The following is a 21,681-nucleotide window of genomic DNA, read 5'->3' as shown; positions in this document are numbered from 1 at the left end:
AGTGATCTCTCGCTACTTCGTGCTTCGAACTTCGCGCCCTCAGTCCACTGCAGATTTTTTTATCAATAAATCAGTACAGATGAGCCATCCCGAGCCGATCACGTAGGCTCACTCTCCCTACTGCCGTTTTTCTTGGTCAGGCAGTGCACTGGAGTGGCTTACGATGATTGACAGACGTTTAATGTTTGATCTTACCAGTTGCTTGGAAGCCGAAGCTTCAAAGCGCCACATACGTGAGTCATGGTTTAACTTGTTAAACAGTTGCTTTTGGGAACTAATTGTGTGTAAGTGAGCAGCTTAAGCGGATTTGAGTGTACTTACTCAATGAATCATTTAATAAAGACAAGCATCTTTCTACTTTATTGTTTGAAAATAATTTGGGACAATAACATGTTTAAAACTGATCATAATTATTACATTACAAGTGCCTAAAAACCATTTATTAAAATGTATATACTATTTATTTTAATTATACTTTGGGGAAAAAAAAAAGGTTTAATGCATTGAACACAAAAGGGCGCTACTTTGCGGTTTTTCACTTACCGTGGCGTGTTCTGGTCCCCATTAACCGTGAACGAGGGATCACTGTATGACATAATGTCATAAACCATAATGTTAAAAATAATATTAAATACTGTATTTGGTATCATGATAAAAACATGAATTGTATATTTTAAATGAATTTTCCACATATCTTACATATTGTCTTAAAATATTTTAACTTTAAATAACAATGTGAAACAATGTACCATAATGTTAGATAATCATTACTTGTTAAATTTTCTGTGAAAATATGGTGAATAAAAATAAATAGTACAGGAATGCACCAGGACTTCTGAAAGTTTTAATGTTTGTTACAATGGCAAAGTTAGCTACCTTTTAGCAAGCAGAAGCTAAGGAGAGTTGATACAAATTGCTCACACATTATTAACCCCTTCCCGGCCTACGACTTGAACGACCTCGTCCACGGGTTGCTCCCCGCTTATGACTTGAGCGGACTGGTTTGCTGGCCCCCCTGTGGGGGGCGCTGCCCTGTCGGCGAGGGACAGGGCTGGCGCCTGACCTGTGGGAGGTGTGAGCTGTATTAATCTGCTCGTGGGGTTTGGCACCCGACTTGTTAGAAGCGCCACCCCATCCGCGGGGTTGGCCAGCCTGCCTGCGAGGGCTGCCCTGAGTTTTGGTGACCGTCCTGCGTTGTGGCTTGCTCTGGCCTTGAGTTTTGGCGACCTTCCCGCGTCTTGCCTTGCCCTGGCCCTGAGTTTTGGCGACCTTCCTGCGTTGTTCCTTGCCTTGCTCATTCTCCTGCTGGCCCTCCTGCTCTCTCCCGGTCCCTCCCTTTCCTCCTTTCTGCCGTTTGCTTAGCCCTCTTTCACGACCCATGCCCCATGTTGGTGGACTTGGGGCCAGAACTCTGCTCGATGCTTCATCATCACTGTAATCAGTGTTTTCATTAGTCATCACGCCTTTGATCCGGGGTACTCGTCGTGAGGGGACATCACACGCGTCATACTCCCCACGATGCTTCCCGAGGCTTCTTTTTCTTCGCTTTTGTCCTTCACCTCCACTTGGTAGGCAGTTGAGGTCACCAATCTGATGGTTTGAGTTCTCATAACAACGAGGTGTGACATCATCCTCAGTGGAACAGCTGTCACACACCATGTAGGTTTTGACTTTGTCACATCGGAAGATCTTTTCGAGGCCATTTTGAACCATATGACTCCCCAGACGGAAAAGGGCATCCTTCCTTTTGCCAACAGATACAGAGTTGAATTTGGAATTCTTGGGTTCAAAAACTTTAGAGAAGACGACAGCGTGCTCCTTCCATTGCTTGATGCCCTCCACCAATTTTAGGATGCTCCGCTCGTTGCCTTCGGCAGTGCATTGGTCTGTGCACGGTGACGCGTACACGTAGAGTAGTAACAAACCCGACTTGTCCTTATTTTTAGACCAGTGTTGAAACGCCTTCAGAACCCGGTACTCAGCATGATCTGCTCGGTGGTTTTTAATGGCCTGATTGTTTGTTTTGTTCACATCTAGCCACGTTATTGGTTTTTCCTTGAAGTTTTTCTTATCATCTACCCATGGTACCACTGCATTGGGACAATTTTCCAGCACGTCGGGCCACTTCAGAACAGTGGCGGCCACTACATTTCTGTTCGAGTAGACTTCGCAATGCAGGATGGCATTCCTCACTTTCTGGTCCAAATTCACATGATTGAGATCGTACTTCCCTAGATTTTTGTTATACGGGATGCTCACAGCCAGACTGAACATGGGCAGCTTTCTGAAAGACGAAACACACACATTGAATGTTATGAGCGTGGCCACAAAAAATGTGCAACAAAACACTGACCCGCCTCTGAATGAGAGAACCAATTCAACAAGTGACTTGAAAGTTCCGCTCTGAGACGCCCAATTTGGCCATATTTCAAAATGGTCCTAATTGCATGTGTGATACATCATTGGAAAGCTCAAAATCTTTTGGGGGAAGAAAATTTTGGAAAAGGAGGGCATTTAAAAAAAAAAAACCCTAAACCCTAACTCGAGGTGAGAGCATGAGAGAGCATCATTAAAGGCACCATGATTCTAATGAAATATTATCGCCTACTTACCTTGTTTCGATCAAAAAACTCAAGACAAATCAAGACAAAGCTGTGAATAGCCACAGCCGGACTTTGTGGGGATTTTATGGGTGAAACACGGTAATATAACAAAGGTCACGATGCAGAAGTCACAGACAAATGTAGTGGTCGAGATTTTCTTTTTCAAATATTTACCCTTTTAAACTTTTCTTTTTTTCCAATTTTTCTTTGTTTGGATCGATTATTTATCATCTAAAATATCGGGGGAAATGTGAAATTGGTGAGTAAATGAAATGTAGATTTAATTTAGCCATATGTTTTATTTTGTAAATAAACATGGCTAAACGGGGAGTTAGCTGTATAGTTAAAGATAACTTTACTGCATACATTTGTTGAGATGGCTTGATTTTAATCAGTGCAAACAAAAACCATTTTCAGGGGAATTTAAGGGGCTAAATTCCAATTCCATAATATTTTAATTTTTGCAGTGGGCTTTTAAAATAGCTTTCAATTATGATTAAAGAATTTGAATGTGAGATAATGAGAATAAAAGGCTCCATATGCATAAAGCAGGGGTCGCATTAACCGAATATTTTCCGTGGTTGACCGGTTTTTTAAAACGGTGACGGAAAAAACTGAAGTCCGTCCGTCATTTTGACAGGTTGCAATTCACACCCCAGACCACAGGGTGGCATATTAATTAGCTATTGTCTCTCTTAATGCATGACGTCGTTGACTATTCTGTCAGAGTATTGTAGCGTCACCGTGGTCTGGCGGCAGCACCGTGATTGACACATCAACGCGAGGTTCTTATTGGTGCACCCGGTGTGCCAGCGCGTCATCCAATTGGTGGACTAGATTGTCGCCTGTGTATAGACAAGTTTCCGAGGTACTTCCGGTCTTCCTTCCTTTTCCGTTTCCGCCTGTTTACCGTTGAAGTCAATGGCGGTGGAATCGAAGTTGGAAGGTCTTTATACAAGATCCCGGGAATGTTATTTTGATGTAGGCGGGTGGAGAACCAAGCCAAGGCCTCCATGCTTCGTACCATGTCGATTTCCAAACCATGGGTGCTCGTACTCGTCATACAGGTGGGAGGGAAGGAGATGTACAAAACTGACAGCTCCTGCAGTCATGTCCCCGCTGTTATGGAAGGTAATGTGCTCTAAAAATACGAAACCTAAAATCTGGCGCGTGAAACGACTTGTTGCCTTTGCTATTGATATTACGATGATGATTGTAATTACGAAGTTTTATCATTTTTAGGCTAGCCGCCTGTTGCTAATCGCGTTTGAATGCACCGCATAAATCCAAGTGTTACAAGTTTTTATTCGTTTGTTTACAGCTGGGAAATGCTGTTATAAAAGAGAAGACAACTTGACTTGTACGTTGATGGACATATATCGAACATATATCGTTTGCGTTCCACAATGATGATGACAGCTCGACTCCCGGGAGAGGCCGAGAGAGGCAGGAATTGTGACAGACGGTGGTTCGCCGAGATCGCCGTGATCCAACTACGAACGGTAGCATCTTTAAAAATATGCTATTGGAGCTGGAATTACCGAGGACGGGAAAAAAGCACATCTAAATTCCGCCGAGGGCCTCCGTGATGTCGCTATTTGTTCACGAGGCTCCGGAGCTCTGCGGTCTGATATCACATTCTCGTATGCTATTTTTGCAATACTTTTATAAATGGGATTTATTGACCTGTTTTGGAGTGCACCAATCGTTTTAAATAAAACAAGAAATTGAATCATGTCTAAATGTTTTATTGCGATCAATGCCTGCAATAAAAAAAAGAATGACATACTATTTGTGTTTACATCATATGTACATAACCTTGTAGCATTTCCTTGTAACAAAACAATCCATGTCAGCCCTTCTGCAGTCGGCAAATGTAATATAACTTGTAATTTCACCACATTTTGGTCACTAATGGCCGTAGTATCAATCCATTCCTCACGTTAACACAGGCTGACCGTTGTTAATAATTTTGTCCACGAATGATCAACGAAGTGACACGAACTCCCATCCAATCTCATCTACGTGTCATCTAGGTCGTGCTGAATCCATTTTTGAAGATTCCATGGGTTTCTCTGGCTTGATTACGTAGTTTTATCGTCGTCAATACACTGCTAATACACTGCTACTCGACCGGACCGGAAGTGTGAAGCAGACATTTTCCAAGATGGCGGCGCCCGTATTTCGCTCAGGAAACTTGTCTATAGACCCCAATCACATGACGTCACAACTCCGCCCCCTGACTGGAGCAGCCATATTGTCCGTCAGCTCGTCGTGTTTACACATTACCGCTACGTACATGCCTCCTATTACGACGTGTTTTTCTGCTCGTTAACATTAATAATCAAAATGGCGAAGAAGTGTGTGGCGGTTGGTTGCAGTAACAGAGAAGATAGACGGAGAGACTTGAAGTTCTACCGTATTCTGAGAGACCCGAAGAGGAGAGCGAGATGGACTGCTGTAATTCGACAAGAAATCTGGGCACCAAGCGATCAGTGCAGGATTTGAGTCCCTGGCGGCGCATTGTGTTACTGATAATAGTCTTTGTTACTGTGGTCCCAGCTCTCTGTAGGTCATTCACTAGGTCCCCCCGTGTGGTTCTGGGATTTTTGCTCCCCGTTCTTGTTATCATTTTGACGCCACGGGGTGAGGAGGGAGTTGAAAGTCCGGGTTGCCCAACGACAGCCCCAAAATATCACTGTTCTAGGGGAGATCTGCATGGAGGAATGGGCCAAAATACCAGCAACAGGTTGTGAAGAGTTACAGAAAACGTTTGGCTTCCGTTATTGCCAACAAAGGGTACATAACAAAGTATTGAGATCAACTTTTGGTATAGACCAAATACTTATTTTCCACCATGATTTGCAAATAAATTCTTTAAAAATCAAACGATGTGAGTTTCTGTTGTTTTGTTTTTTTTCACATTCTGTTTCTCATGGTTGAGGTTTACCCATGTTGACAATCACAGGCCTCTCTAATATTTTCAAGTGGGAGAACTTGCACAATTAGTGGTTGACTAAATACTTATTTGCCCCACTGTATCTACGGACACTATTTTGTTCAGTGTGACAAAATTTGTTTAAAAGTCTAAAATATGCGCATGAATAATTTGTTTTTTAAGTCGTTTTTTTTTTTTTTTAACTAAAAATTAAACATCAATTAATGATTCTATGCTAAAAATGATAGACATTTTTTAAAAAATCCGGGGGCATAATGCACCATGAAACTGCTATGACAGCATATAGACATATTGTTCTTTCAAACACAACAGATCTTTTGGATTAAAATACAGCAGTTTATTTTAAAGAGGGGTGCAAGAGCAGAAACGGCTTTTTCAGCCAAGTGTTTTTCGCCATATATACACATCAGAGCCGTATAAAGAGAGTTACGACACTCTTTGTTCTCGCCGCGGGTGGTCACGTGGTTCATGTAGGGCGTGAGTAGTTCCAAGCAAAAGCAGCGCTGTCGTGGTTTGCAATGGAACTGACAGCGGTAATTGCGACATTTATGGGAAAAATGGATAAAATCACTTATCCAAGTACTTCTTTGATTATGTCAATGCATTATGGCATATATGTAAGTGCTAGTTTTACATTTGGAGTGGTCAGGCGACAACTGAAAACTATGTAAACTAACGCAGAATGGAACTTTTCCATGCATGTTGTGAAGTCAACGTATCATGTTTCTGTTAGCATGAGCACGGGAAATCGACTTTTACATTGAAATGCAAAATGATTTAGGTTTTTCTTTTTTTCAAAACTAGAATACTCTTTTTCCAGAGAATGTCTAAATTTCAGTTCTAAGTGGTAGTTCCAACTTTGTTTTGTCGCATTGACATATAAAAACACTTTTGTTTCCCCAAAAGTTTGGGTTTGTGGTCACAACTTTTAAATTCTATTTTCCACTTTTCTTTCCTGTTGCACTTTCTAATGCTTACATATATATATATATATGTATATATATATATATATATATATATGTGTGTGTGTGTGCACATTTTCCTTTTTATTTTATAGACTTAGCTTAACCTGAAACACAAACGAATGACATTTAACAAATATTTCCTGCATAACACCTAAATTTTGAATACAACCTGTAATTTTAGCAAAACCAAACCCGTACCTCTTTAGAGGCATTTTTCATTTGGACCCAAGCAACACAAAATGATTACAAGACAGGAACAACATTTTATGATTTTCCTCAACATGGTGTAATGTATAACAATAACAACTTACAGAAAATCACAAAAGTTATTGTAAAATTGGTGAAATTGGTGTCATGGTTCATTGTTTAAACCTAACATTTTATAGATCAGTGGCCTGTGACGTTTGGTTGTGCAGCATGGTTTCCCCAAGGACCAAGAGCAGCAGAAAAAATGGATGGCAATGGTCAGTTGTCAAAACATGAAGAAAAAAAAGTCATTTTTTTGTTTGTTGCTATTTAAAAATGGGCTTAGTACACACCGCCAGCAATCACCATCAGCAGGCACCACCAGCAGCATGATGTCCATCCATCCATCCATCCATCCATCCATCCATCCATCCATCCATCCATCCATCCATCCATCCATCCATCCATCCATCCATCCATCCATCCATCCATCCATCCATCCATCCATCCATCCATCCATCCATCCATCCATCATCTTCCGCTTGCTCTGGGGTTGAATCGCGGGGGCAGCAGCTTTAACAGGGAAGCTCAGACTTCCCTCTCCCCATCCACTTCATCTAGCTCCTCCAGCGGGATCCCATTGTTTTCCCAGGCCAGCCGAGAGACATAGTCTCTCCAGCGTGTCCTGGGTCGTCCCCAGGGCCTCCCACCGGTATGACATGCCCGGAACACCTCTCCGGGAGGCGTCCAGGAGCCATCCGAACCAGATGCCTGAGCCACCTCAGCTGTCTCCTCTCAATGCGGAGGAGTAGCGGCTCAACGCCGAGTCCCTCTCGGATGACCGAGCTTCTCACCCTCTGTAAGGGAGCGCCCGGACACCCTGCGGAGGAAACTCATTTCGGCCGTTTGTATCCGGGATCTTGTTCTTTTGGTCACGACCCACAGCTCGTGACCATAGGTGAGGGTAGGAACGTAGATCGACAGCATGATGTGGATCATGAAAATGTAACCTATAAAAATGATATACATCAATTTAGTTTTTTATTATAAATTTGTGTCTATTATTTGTTGACATCACTTTTCAATCTATACACATCTTTAAAATATAATAATGTCAAACATTTTGGTGTAAAGAATACAGGTTGTCATGCATTGACCTGGTACTCTTTCATGAGGGGGATCCCTTACTTCAAAGCTTACAAAATCAAGCTAATTAGCACGTGAAAGCCGGTCGTCTACCAAAACTCACAAATACAAATGACTGTGTACGTCACAAAGGGCCTCTGAAAGAGTTAACAATTTAAAAAAGGTAGGGACAATGAGTTTCTATTTCATTCCCTCTGACTGCCAGAGGGCGGTGCTTAGCACCTGGATATCTACGTGTGCGCAGCCCAAAGGTCGAGAATAAAATACCAACAAAGTCACGCCATTGGACGTGACCTGGGTGACGTCAGAGGTCGATAAGAGCCCCGCTCACCCAGCACTAGTTCCTTTTCTACATTCTCGCATCGGCGAAGGTCGTATTACCGTGTTTATACCGCGCTCGCCTGAAGCCTCGAAACCAGCTTGGTTGGAGCTACGTAGATTACGTCCTCCAGAGGCTGCGAGCTGCGGCTGGACTATCGATTTCTTCACGTTCTGGATGATCTTCAGTTGCATATTTTCCGTGAGTGTTTTCCGCTCCGGACACTATGGATTGTATTGTTGTGAGTATATTTAGCTCTGATACGCTACTGTAGCACCGCGGCTATTTTCACCAATCCTGCGGTCCCGCACTGGCTAATGTGTCGCCGCGGCGGTTTCTTCCGAACCGGGTTATTAATTAGGCTGTGAGTGTTTCCCGCTCCGCGCCGTTTTTGTTTGTTGTGCCGTGAGTGTTTTACTCACTCTTTGCATTTATACAACAGGAGTGTTTTACTCGCTCTTTGCATTTATACAACGGGAGTGTGTGAGTGTATTTTCGCTCCGCGCCTCCTCCAGCTGTAACCGAGTGGCTTGTTTGCTTCGAGCCTCATTACTGTTGATTGGTCCTCGAGTGTTATTCGCTCTGGGAGCCTCGTGCTTTGCTGACCCGCTCCGGAGTTCGTGAGTAGGGCTCGCACTGTGTGTAGGCATGTTGGGTCCACTCGTGAACGCGTGTGCTCGCTGTTTAGCCCACCTGAGCCCAGAAGACAGACACACTTTATGCCCGTCGTGTTTAGGCGTTGGGCATTTAAGAAAGGCGCTCACCGAGGAAGCTTGTCTTAACTGTGTCTGCATTCCGTTGTCAGAAAGGTCTGCTAGACTGGCTGTGGTGGAAAATGAAATTTCTCACGGTGCATTGGCGTCGAGCCCAAAAAAAGACGACCAAGCGCCATAAGAAGCAGCAAGTTGAGGCCACCTCATCAAAGAAGGCTTGTGATACCGACCACATGCTATCTGCTAAGGCTGACACTTTGGCCTCTGAGTTCGCTCAGATTAAATCATTACTCCTGAATTTACAGCCAGGGGGATATGTGTGCAAACACAGGTGTCATTGATAGCGTGCCTGAGCAGGAGCACTGCAGTGTAGTTGGCCACCTGGAAGAGGACGTTGTGTCCATAGCAGCAAGTGACTCGCTGTTTAGGACCGGAGATATACCCTATGCTGGAGACCTTGACATCGGGCCATCTCCATGCGCCTCGGTAGTGGACTCTGACACTTCCGAGTCCCTACCCCCAGAATCTAGTCCTGGTTTGTCTTTCATAGGCAAGGCAAGGCAAGGCAAGGCAAATTTATTTATATAGCACAATTCAACACGAGGAAATTCAAAGTGCTTTACATCACATGAAGATCATAAAAATCACATTTAAATCAATGCAACGTAAAAACCAAGACAAAAGATCGCACTTAATCACAGAATAAAAATAAATAAATACAAATAAAACAAAAATAAAAAATAAAACAAAAACTACTACTCCTAATAATAATTGAAATCAGCAATGGAGATAAGCACAAGAGGAATAGAAAGCAGGTAGATTGAAATATATAGACAGTTATGGATATGCAGTGCTAAACAAAAGCGTTTTTAGCCCTGATTTAAAAGAGCTAACAGTTTGAGCATACTTCAGAGGTTCGGGTAACTTGTTCCAGAGGTGAGGAGCATAGTAACTAAATGCTGCCTCGCCCTGCTTGGATCTTGTTCTTGGAACATGCAGAAGACCGGTTCCAGACGACCTTAGGGGTCTAGATATCTCATAGGAATCTAACAAGTCAAGCATGTAATTTGGTCCAAGGCCATTAAGTGTTTTGTAGACGAGTAGTAGTATTTTGTAGTCTATCCTTTGACTCACTGGAAGCCAGTGTAGTGATTTCAAAACCGGTGTAATGTGGTCCAGCTTCCTTGTATTTGTGAGGACTCTGGCTGCAGCATTCTTTACTAGCTGCAGCTTCCTGACTGATTTTTTATCAAGACCTGTAAATATACCGTTGCAATAGTCCAATCTGCTGAAAATGAATGCATGCATAAGTTTTTCCATGTCTTGATGTGTCAAAAGCCCTTTAATTCTGGTTATATTTTTTAGGTGGTAATAAGCGGATTTAGTGACGGACTTTAGATGGCTATCAAATTTTAGGTCTGAGTCAATAATTACGCCGAGATTTCTGACTTGATTTGTAGCTGTAAGTGACATTGTGCTAAGTTGGCTGCTTATCTTTGACCTTTTCTTTTTTGGCCCAGAAATGATCACCTCTGTCTTCTCCACATTTAACTGGAGAAAATTCTGGCACATCCTTTCATTGATTTGATGAATGCATTTACTCAGGGAGACTAAGGGACTATAATCATGTGGGGACACAGAAATGTACAGTTGTGTGTCATCTGCATAGGCGTGATAGGAGATGTCATACTGTTCCATTATCTGAGCTAACGGAAGCATATAAATGTTAAATAAGAGTGGTCCAAGAATTGACCCTTGAGGGACTCCACACGTGAATTTGGTTCGTTCTGACTGATAGTTTCCGATTGACACAAAGAAATCCCTATCATGTAAATAGGATGTGAACCACTGAAGAATAGTGTCAGTAAGCCCTACACACTGTTCCAATCTGCTGAGTAGTATGTTGTGATCAACCGTGTCAAATGCGGCGCTGAGATCCAATAGTAGCAGAACAGATGATTTGCCTGCATCGGTATTCCAACGAATATCATTTAGGACTTTGATAAGCACGGTCTCGGTGCTGTGTTGTGGCCGAAATCCAGACTGAAATGAGTTAAAAAGATTGTTTTGCATCATAAAAGTCTGGATCTGTTCGAACACAACCCTTTCGATAATTTTCCCCAGGAATGTCAGATTTGATATTGGCCTGTAATTACTAATGGTTGAGGCATCCAGATTAGGTTTTTTTTAGGAGAGGTTTTATTACTGCAGTTTTCAAAGTCTGAGGAAACTCTCCTGTTTGGAGAGAAGTATTTATAATCTGAAGTATGTCCGGGGCTATGCAATGAAAAACAGTTTTGAAAAAGTTTGAAGGAAGGATGTCAAGGCAGCATGTTGTGGGCTTTAATTTTGACACAATTTCTGTTAAAGTGGCATAGTCCAAGAGGCTAAACTGTCTAAGATTGACGTGGGGGACATTTTGGGAGGCATTTAGTGTAACATTTGTTAATCTGGAGTTGCACACAGTCTGTCTAATCTTTAGTACTTTGTGTGTAAAGAATGCTGCGAAATTATTACAGGACACCTCAGATGCCAATTCCTGAGGTATTGATGCTTGTGGGTTTGTCAGTTTGTCCACAACAGAAAATAGTGTGCGAGTGTTGTTGGTGTTTCTACTAATGATCTCTGAAAAATATGACTGTCTAGCATTTTTCAGTTCCTGGTTGTATTTGCGAAGACTCTCTTTGTAGATATCATAAAAGACTAGGAGTTTGTTTTTTCGCCATCTGCGTTCTGCTCGTCTACAAACTTGCTTTTGTTTTATAGCTAGTATGGCATTTCTTCAGGGTGACCTCTTCTTTCTTGACAAAGTTTTTGTCTTAATCGGGGCAATTGTGTCAATTACGGCCATCACACTAGAACTGAAACTATTTACAAGTTCTTCCACTGGAGCTATTGTAGGGGTAAATGGTGAGGCATAGGCCTGTGTGAATAACGCACAAGTGTTATCACTTATGTAACGCTTCCTAATCACCTGTGTTTCCCTTTTCAGAGGATAGACAGGGGTGGTCATTTTAAACATAATGCAGTAGTGATCAGACAGAGCAACATCATTCACTGTGACCTCAGAGATGTTAAGACCTTTGGATATTATTAAGTCCAGTATGTGCCCTCAGTTATGTGTTGGAACTCTGACATGCTGAGATAAACCAATTGTATCCAAAATATTTAAAAGCTCTCTAGCACATCCTTCTTCAGGATTATCAACGTGAATGTTAAAGTCACCCACTAAAACAACACAATCAAAGTCCATGCAGACAGAAGACAGTATTTTGGTAAACTCATCAAAAAACATTGTGTTATACTTTGGTGGTCTGTAAATTGTTACCAAGGCAGCTCTGCAAGGGCTTTTTAGCTGAATGACAATATATTCAAAGGAATCAAACTGACCACATGAAATATTCGTGCGTTGAAAACTGTCCCTGATCAGACTGGCAACCCCACCTCCTTTCTTATGGGTTCTTGGCGCACTAAAGAAATTGAAGTTTGTGGGGGTTGCCTCAATCAGAACTGTAGAGCTCTTATCTTTATCTAACCAAGTTTCTGTTAGGAACATCATGTCAAGGTTATGTTTGCTGATAAAATCATTAATTAAGAAAGATTTGCTAGCTAAAGATCTGATATTTAGCAGAGCCAATTGGAGATGCCAGACTGGATTCACTGGTGAGTTTTGGGAACGACATACTATGCTTAACAGGTTGGCAGAGTTGATTGAACATTTTTTATTTCTCACCAATCTAGCCCTTTTTTTGTTGTTTATCACCACTGGGATTGTTGAGCATACAGACTGTACTCCATAGGGCCCCGGCTTTTGCTGGGACAGAACAGTCTTTGTAATGTTGTCACAGCCTGGACCCGGTGCATATCATATTGGTGTCGCAAACATGGCTTCCTCCATAGAAGGATAATACCGTGTTGTTCCAGAGTTGTAGCGCTTTGGCTTTGCCCCGAGAGAATTCCAGGGGGGGGCTGGTTGGTTTGTTGCCATCTTCCCCTGGTACCTGTCGGGTGTGACAGGTACAGGGTGGAAGCGAAGACATGAACTTGAGGAGATCAAGAGACTGGTTAACCTTGCTATTTAGATCCATGGAGTCCCGACCAGGTTGACTCATTATTCCATCCAAACTAAGTCGTCGGAGGGGTGGCTTCCGGGACTGTGGGGATTTAGGCCTTGATGAGGCCTTAGCCTGACTGAGTCGGCGGAGTGGTGGCGTCTTGGAGTGTGAGGATTTGGTGCTGGATGGGGCCTTATCCTGGAGTTGGCGGCGTGGTGGCGTCTTGGAGTGTGAGGATTTGGGGCTGGATGGGGCCTTATCCTGGAGTCGGCAGCGTGGTGGCGTCTTGGAGTGTGAGGATTTGGGGCTGAATGGGGCCTTAGCCTGGAGTCGGCGGCGTGGTGGCGTCTTGGAGTGCGAGGATTTGGGGCTGGATGGAGCCTCGACAGCAGAGGATTGCACGGTCGGGTCGTTTTCATACTGTTGAGCTGATGGAGCCAGTTCTTGAGTCTCGTCTGAAGGGGGTCGATCACCTGCTACCAGGGTCTTCTCCCGTTGAGGCAGTGGAGCCTCAGCAGAGGACGGTTGGTCACAGCCTGGCAGGGCTGGCTTAGTCACTTCCCCTTCAGCGACTATCGGCTCCATTTTTGGAGGAGACGTTGATCCTGCGTGCACACTGTCTGATTCAGCACTCATCCCAGCCTCCATGTTTATCCGATGTTTTGGGACAGCTTGCCTCCTTTCCTCAAGATAAGCAGACTGTCTGTGCCTCAAGAGATAAAACATGCTGCTGCTTAGTAACCACACTCCTGACTTATTTAGGTGAAGGCCATCGTTCTTAAAGAGATGCCTGCGCCCAGAAAATATGTTGAAATTGTCAATGAAGTACATCGATTGTCCAGCACATGTTGCTTTGAGCCATTTGTTGAGCATCATCACTCTGCTGAAACTTTCATCCCCCAGCCTGGGCACGGGTATGGGTCCACTGAAAAACACCTCAGTATTTAAAGTTCCGACTTTGTTTATCAGTTCAGTGAAGTCTTGCTTTAAAGCAAACTGTCCAATTAGGCCATTCACAACTGGGTATTGACACACTACCAGCTGAGTATTCGGTTTCTAGTGCCTTCTTTAAGACCGCTCAAAAACCACAATTCTGTGTGCCAGCATCGCAACCCTATATCAAAGAGCTTCAGCTTTGCTGGACAGATCCTAAGTCGTCCACCCACTTGTCCCAAGACTGTAGGGCACTCAGCTCTATGCATGATGCGGCTCATTATAGGTTAAACAAAATGCCGTCGGTGGACAGCATTGTCGCGAGCCTGATAGTGGACCCAGCAGATGCTGCCCGCGCAGAGGCACGATGCCCGCGCCCACAGTGCCGGGTGACTGATGATCTCCTTACCAAGGCCTATGATGTTGCGGCTCGGATTGGCCGCTTGGGTAATACATTTTCCCACCTTTCCCTGGCCCTTTCACAGTCATTGAGGGTTGCAGGTGTCAATGAAAGTTTACAGAACCTGAGCGATGCTTCCCTCCAGACGTTCGCATATATGTCCAGAGAACTTGGCAGACTCATGTCGACACTTACTGTGACCAGACGCCAAGTATGGTTGGCACAGTCTCCTCTGACTGAGTCATGTAGGGGTGCACTTCGCACTCTACCTGTTGTTCTGGGTCAAGTGTTTGGCCCAGCAGCCCACCAAACCCTTGAGAGAGCTGTGGAAGCCAACAGGTCCCGGCAACAGTTTGTTGACCTGCAACGAGCTACCAGGCCCCCCCACAGACGTGCTCCTACCTATCACTCTGCAACCAGGGCTCCACCTGCGCCGAGAACTGCACGTCCAGTTTCTGCGGATGGACATTCCTCTCAATGGCCTGTTTTTCGGGAGCCGGCAGGAAGACCCCCAAGAGCCGACCGATTTCACAGACTTCAACACACTCGCCCCTCCAAGCCCTCTACCGCTAGTAGGGGCAGGAACGGTAGAGTTTGACGACCATTGCCAGGGCCTCAGCCGTTTTACCAAACACCATCTCAGACGCTGGGTGGCCCTTGTTCCAGACCCATGGGTCATTTCAACTCTGTTCAGAGGTTACACTATTCAGTTCAAGCATCGTCCCCCAAAGTTCAATGGGGTGAAGACAACAGTTGTGTCAGATCCAGGGAAGCGTATGGCCCTCAGAAAAGAGATCGTAGAACTCTTACAGAAGGAAGCTATAGAGTTGGTTCCCAGTTCAAACCTGTTGAAAGGGTTTTATTCAATTTATTTTCTTGTTCAGAAGAAGGACGGCGGATTTCGCCCTATCCTCGACCTGAGATCACTAAATTGTTACCTCAAGTGTCTAAAATTTCACATGCTTCGCACGACGGACGTTCTACAATCAATCACTCAAGGAGACTGGTTTACAAGTGTGGATTTAAAGGACGCCTATTTTCACGTACCAGTGGTACCACACCACAGGCCTTTCCTTCGCTTTGCCTTCGAAGGAAAAGCATACCAATACAGAGTGCTGCCATTCGGCCTCTCTCTTGCTCCCCGGACATTTACAAGATGCATGGCTGCGGCGCTGGCCCCCCTACAGAGCCGTGGCCTCAGAATTCTTCCTTACTAAGACGATTGGCTTGTGTGTTCACAGACTCGGGAACAAGCTCTCAGCCACACCACGCTGCTGTTGGACCATATGAAGCAACTAGGTCTCGAGGTAAACCTTTCGAAAAGTCATTTGATTCCCAGCCAACATGTGATTTTCATCGGCATGAGCTTAAACTCCTTAACAATGACCGCCTCTCCGTCGCCACAAAGAGTGGACGACGTTCTCCGAACGGTCACGCGTGTCAGACACAGTGCGAGCCTGTCATACGGGACCGTCCTCCAGTTGTTGGGGAAACTGACTGCACTATCAATTGTGGTGCCATTGGGGCTTTTATTTTTGCGCCCGTTACAGATTTGGATGAACGGTTTGGGATTGGATCCCCAACGACATCAACGCAGACTTGTGACTCTCTCAGGGCGTTGTCATCGTCTTCTAAGGCCCTGGATGGACAGGCAGTTCATATGCATAGGGGTCACGTTAGGTTCTCTTCCCTCGCGCCGAGAAGTGGTTGTAACGGATGCGTCACTTTCAGGCTGGGGTGCAGTGTGGAACCACAGGATGATCAGGGGTGTTTGGTCCCCACTGGAGAGACTTTGTCACATAAATGTATTGGAGCTTCGTGCTGTTCGACTCGGTCTCAAGCATTTTCTCCCTGCGCTGAGTGGAAAGCATGTTCTGGTTCGGTTGGACAATACGTCCACTGTCTACCATATAAACCACCAAGGGGGGACCAGATCTCCTCTCTCACTGGCGGAGGCTCAAAAGCTTATCCTGTGGGCTTTTCCACACCTTCTGAGTCTCAGAGCAGTCCATCTTCCGGGGATGCAGAACTGTGCCGCAGACTTACTCTCCAGGCAGAAACCACCGCCTGGGGAGTGGAGGTTGAACCCTGCTGTGGTTCAGGAGATATTGGGGAGGTTCGGTGTTGCAGAGGTGGACCTCTTTGCTTCAGAAGCAACCACTCATTGTCAACTGTGGTTTTCCCTTGCGGAACCGAACAGTCCACTAGGTCAGGATGCCCTAGCACACTCATGGCCAGACTGTCTCCTATATGCGTTTCCGCCTCTTCCTCTCTTAATGGTGACTCTGCACAGCATCAGCCAGAGCAATCACAGGGTGTTGTTGGTCGCTCCGTTCTGGCCAGGAGGAATGTGGTTCCCGTTGTTTCTCAAACATCTCAATGGAGATCCTTGACCTCTACCCCAGAGAATGGACCTGTTGTCCCAGTTGGAGGGGAGCATCTGGCACCCCCACCTGGAACGTCTTCACCTGTACCTGTGGCCTCTGAAGGGCCGGACTCTCTGTTAGAGTCCTGTACAGAGGCGGTTGTACAAACTGTACTTGATGCTCGTGCAACATCCACGAGGGCACTTTACAGTAACAGGTGGAAACTGTTCAATAAATGGTGTGAGGATCACAATGTGGATCCTGTGCGCTGCTTTGTGCCAATATTACTCAGCTATTTACAAGAACTTCTTGATAAGGGACTTTCTGTATCAACCTTAAAAGTGTACGTGGCTGCGATATCCACCCACCATGTTTTGGTGGATGGCCGATCAGTGCGCTCACATTACCTGGTGTGTCGGTTTTTGAAGGGTGCCCTTCGTCAACAGCCTCCAAGATTACCACGCGTCCCCACGTGGGACCTTCCATTAGTCCTGGAGGGTTTGTGTTCAACCCCTTTTGAGCCTTTGAATGGGGCTGACCTTAAGTGGGTCAACGTGAAAACTGCGTTCCTCCTCGCAATTACTTCAGCAAAGCGAGTGAGTGAATTACATGCTTTATCGATTTCTCCGAACTGATTAAGGTGGAATCCTGACGGTTCTGGGGTTACATTATGGCCCAATCCGAGTTTTCTACCGAAGAGACTTTCAGCCTTTCGCATTAACCAGCCAGTTACCCTGGCTGTGTTTAACGATGTGAGTGGACCTGATGGACATTTGCAAAGTTTACTATGTCCTGTTCGTATGCTGTAGCACTATATTAGCGTGACTGCAAGCACTCGTAAAACGGATGCTCTTTTCGTATGTTTTGGTGACAAAAATAAAGGCTGCACAGTCTCGAAGCAACGCTTGTCACATTGGGTTGTCGAAGCTATTCTTCAGGCCTATGAATCCAAAGGTCTTCAGCCTCCTAAAGTCACGTGCCATTCCACAAGGAAGATGGCAACTTCCTGGGCGGCACTGAGAGGTGTTCCACTGAATGACATCTGTTCCGCAGCAACGTGGGCATCGTCTTGTACGTTTGCCCGCTTCTACAGAGTGAATGTGGCAGCTCCTCACCCGGTGGCTTCTGTAGTGCTGTCGGCTTCCTCTCACCGAGACTGATCCTCGGTGTGTGTGGTGTCTTCGTGACAATGTTGGTATTAAGTCATCCCGGTGCTAAGCACCGCCCTCTGGCAGTCAGAAGGAATGAAATAGAACGAGAGTTACTTCTGTAACTAAGGTTCCATGAATTCCGGATGACCGCCAGAGCTGCCTGTCACTCAGACTCCCTGCGAGAACATTCCGAAAAGGAACTAGTGCTGGGTGAGCAGGGCTCTTATCGACCTCTGACGTCACCCAGGTCACGTCCAATGGCGTGACTTTGTTGGTATTTTATTCTCGACCTTTGTGCTGCGCACATGTAGATATCCAGGTGCTAAGCACCGCCCTCTGGCGGTCATCCGGAATTCATAGAACCTTAGTTACAGAAGTAATTCTCGTTATCCCTGGCGATACATTCCTAGTTAGCAGACTCAGCTTAAAAAGGAGAAAATCGCTCGTCAACTAAGATAAAATATATGTATAATTACGCCACGCACATACAAATAAAGCTCAACATATGCATCATAAAGCGCCTCTGATAGAATACAGACTGTTGAAAATTCAAAAGGGATCTGTTTTTTCATCAACTTACCTCTGAATATACTTTATAGCCAGCCATTCGTATGAATGCAGTCCTCCCTCGTCGAAGCCATGTTTGGAACGACCCGAGGCTCTATAACCCGGAAGTACCCGGAAGTAAAATCGTATAATGGATCCCGATGGGAGTATCGTAACCCTCTTTCTAAGGCCCTGATACACATGTAGTAGGACCAGTGTTTTCACAGATTACTTGAAAAAGTAATCTGATTACTGATTACGCCTCAAAAAAGTAATCTAGTTACTTTACTGATTACTTCATTATCAAAGTAACTACGTTACTTTAAAAGTAATCTATCAGTTACTTTTTATCCATTTTTCTCCCTTTGCCGCCTAAACATAAGAATGACAACAGAAAAATGTCATCACATGTAATTGACTTTCCGATGATTGAATTTAAAGGGGAATTTTAGAATTTCGCGCTAGCTTAGCCACCCTGGAGCCCTGAAACTAACAAATATCTGACAAACTGCTTGGACAAACTGTTGAAATAAACTCCACCGACCAATTAAACCCGGCTAACTCTAAGATTAAGCCTAATGTCAAAACTTCTGAATTTCGGGTTATGGTTAAATGCATATCAGTGCCAATGTAAAACAATGCAAACTGACGGCACAATAATCAACAACACACAAGTGGATTGTACAGTGCAATAAACACAAAGGTGGTGGCGAGCGCAGATGCGCGTGCAGCCGTGCACATTAAAAACCCGGAAGTACTCCTCTCAACACACACGCGGTCAATTTGGCCACAAAACGTGGTGGCAACTAAGCACTTTACACTCAATCGGACTAACAACACATTCCACAGATGCTAAACGAACACATCACCTCATGGCATAAATGTGCAACACGCATATGATGTAAACAAAGCTTGCCAACTTGGAGCGATGACTGCCCGTCGTTGCTACGGCAAAGCTACGAAACGGCCACGCATGTAGGGGGTCCAACCTTTTGCTGATACCCACCAGAATGAAGGAAAAATACTCACCTTTATTCATGGATATCCACAGATCAACATTCTCTCGCAACGTCTCAACAGTTGGCGCGAATGTCCACCTGCCTCAGTCCCACAACACGTGATGTGAGACCAAAACAGGATATAGCTAAGAGGTTGTCATGGAAACACGTACTGGGAACCTTTGATTTTAGCATTACTAACTAACGCGTTACTGACAACACTGAGTAGGAGAGAGTGTAACATTACACTAAACTGCTACCTATGAACATAATGGCGCTAACGTCAGCTCATTCTATTTATCTGTGGACACCATGTGGGGTTGCCGGGCGGCAAAAACAATCGACAACCCTGCCGCCGTGTGACATGATCCAGGGTAGTTTTGTGTGATTTTTTTGCTTCGAAGGGCGAGAATAAGACTTTGAAACGCCACTCGGTTCAGGTTAGCATGTCGGCTAGCTGTCACGCCTCCTGGTTTGTTTACGCTCTCCGAAGCCAGCCAGGGCAAGTAAATGACAAAAGCCGAACTAACTCCGGTGGCATAAAATATCGTTCGGGAGGTTCAAAAAATCGACAGTTTTGACCATGATAGAGTGAATTTTCCGTGTCGTAGCCTATTGAATAAATGCATTTTTAATATTTCATATTCCATTTAGCACAAGACTGTTATTTGTCATAAACATACAATTTATTTAGCAATTGGGGAAAAATACTTAGATAAAAAGAATATCCTGTAAAAATATTGGAGTAGAGAGGTTGAAACAATGACATTTTGCTGTTGTCTTCGTTGCATTTTCCTCGTTCTGAATAATTCCCCTTCAATGGGCTGAATTCTAAATCAGGTGAAATCGTGACCCTGCCGACCTCATCCTACAGCTGTGGACGCTAGAGCGTTATAATGACAGGCAGGGGCTAAACGGCAGATTCAAAGACTAATTTCTCATCGTCTGCGCTTTGCCAAATTGTTCTATATAGTCGAATCGTCTCAAAATATGATTCTAATTCAGATTCAGATTTTTTTTATGCTGTCACAGCACTTTAAAAAACAAGGGGAAGTCTAGATTGAATTACTAATCATTATTCTATTAATTTTGAATATACTTTTTATGGATAAATGCATTTATGACTGAATAAAATGTTCATAAACTCAAAAATTACAATGAATAAAAACATCTATTTCAGTATACATACATACATACATAGTACAGTATTTAACTCATTACCTGCCATCAACAACAATATACGTCCTTATTATTCATGGAATTGAGAAAACATGCTTTGAAAGATGAAAGTCTTCTTCTACTTACGTACGGTTTTGAACGTCGAACCTGAGGGGACAAAACATGGAGGTCAAACCACCGACAAAGTCTAACACAAATCTCGTCGAACGTACTTGCGGAGAATTCCGTTCACCAGCGTGGCTAATTGGTTCTGATTGATGGCCGCGGTCGTCGCTGTCACCGTGATGACCAACAGCAACGCCAGCAGACGCCCATGCATTTTCGCCATCTACACCCATACACTAGGTCATTCCAGAATTGGAGGTTCAAGTTTGAACACTTTCAGGTACACTACAATGGACATGGATTCAAAAGTTATCATTGGCTTAATTTATTCACCGCCAACTCAGGTCACAGAGTATGTGTGGTAGTTCGTGAAAGAGGGAAATTGATATTGAAAACACCTATTGACGACAATGGACGTCCACTTTATTTCAACTCCCAGTTTGGAATGTAGTGGACGTCTATCATAATCAGTAGCAGTCAAAATTGATTTAGTTGGTGTAGCTTGAAATCAGCAGATGAATGAAAAATCACGTCTAATAAAATGTGAGGGAACAATTAGCAAATAATAATTATTTTTTATTTTTGAAAAGGAAAAAAAAAAAAAAAAAGAATCTTACCTGGCAAAATGAAGACGTCGCGTGCGAGGGGAAATAAAGTCAAATAAGGAACATGAGCGCATTATCATATCTTGTGTCATCCAAGAGGAAGTGCAAACAAATGACTGCCTTAAAATGGTTACAACTCCAATACAAGTTGTAGATTTTATATAATCATACATATTCATTCATTGACGGTAGCTTTTCATGTAATGCAAAAGCTATGATCTATAATATTCCTCTTTTTTTTCAATGATGATACACAAAAACAACGCAATTCTCATGCAAGATGGGCTCTCTTACATTTGATACCCCAAAAGTGACGGTTCGCCCAAATACGTTTTTTTTTTTTTTTCCTTCCTTTTAATAAAAGTGAAATTTCAAAATGCTACTTATTTTACAGTTTTTGTCATAATCACATAATTTATACATTAAATCATTCAGGGCGTGATGGGGCACAG

At 44.0% G+C, this 21,681-nt stretch overlaps 1 protein-coding gene across 2 annotated transcripts; it reads right to left on the bottom strand.

The window, feature by feature from the left end:
• Positions 1-905: 905 nt before the first annotated feature.
• Positions 906-21,260, bottom strand: LOC130919889 (uncharacterized). 2 transcript variants are annotated; one of them, XM_057842514.1, is made up of 4 exons: positions 21,242-21,260; positions 20,732-20,909; positions 20,646-20,666; positions 906-2,284 (listed from the first exon to the last, which is right to left on the bottom strand). In XM_057842514.1, the coding sequence occupies exons 2-4, from the start codon at positions 20,845-20,847 to the stop codon at positions 928-930; spliced, it is 1,494 nt and encodes a 497-aa protein (XP_057698497.1). In that variant the 5' UTR covers positions 20,848-20,909; positions 21,242-21,260; the 3' UTR covers positions 906-927. The 2 variants fall into 2 exon arrangements, with proteins under 2 accessions (XP_057698497.1, XP_057698495.1); XM_057842512.1 differs by having other exon boundaries at positions 20,650-20,666.
• Positions 21,261-21,681: the final 421 nt, after the last annotated feature.

The sequence above is a fragment of the Corythoichthys intestinalis genome, chromosome 8, assembly GCF_030265065.1.
Source record: "Corythoichthys intestinalis isolate RoL2023-P3 chromosome 8, ASM3026506v1, whole genome shotgun sequence".
NCBI lineage: Eukaryota > Metazoa > Chordata > Actinopteri > Syngnathiformes > Syngnathidae > Corythoichthys > Corythoichthys intestinalis.
The sequence above is the reverse complement of the archived record's forward strand: the minus strand, read 5'-3'. Positions and strand labels throughout refer to the sequence as shown.

Excerpts from the sequence above, each read along its gene's own strand:
- LOC130919889 (XM_057842512.1), bottom strand. The coding sequence starts at position 20,857 with ATGGGTGTAGATGGCGAAAATGCATGGGCGTCTGCTGGCGTTGCTGTT.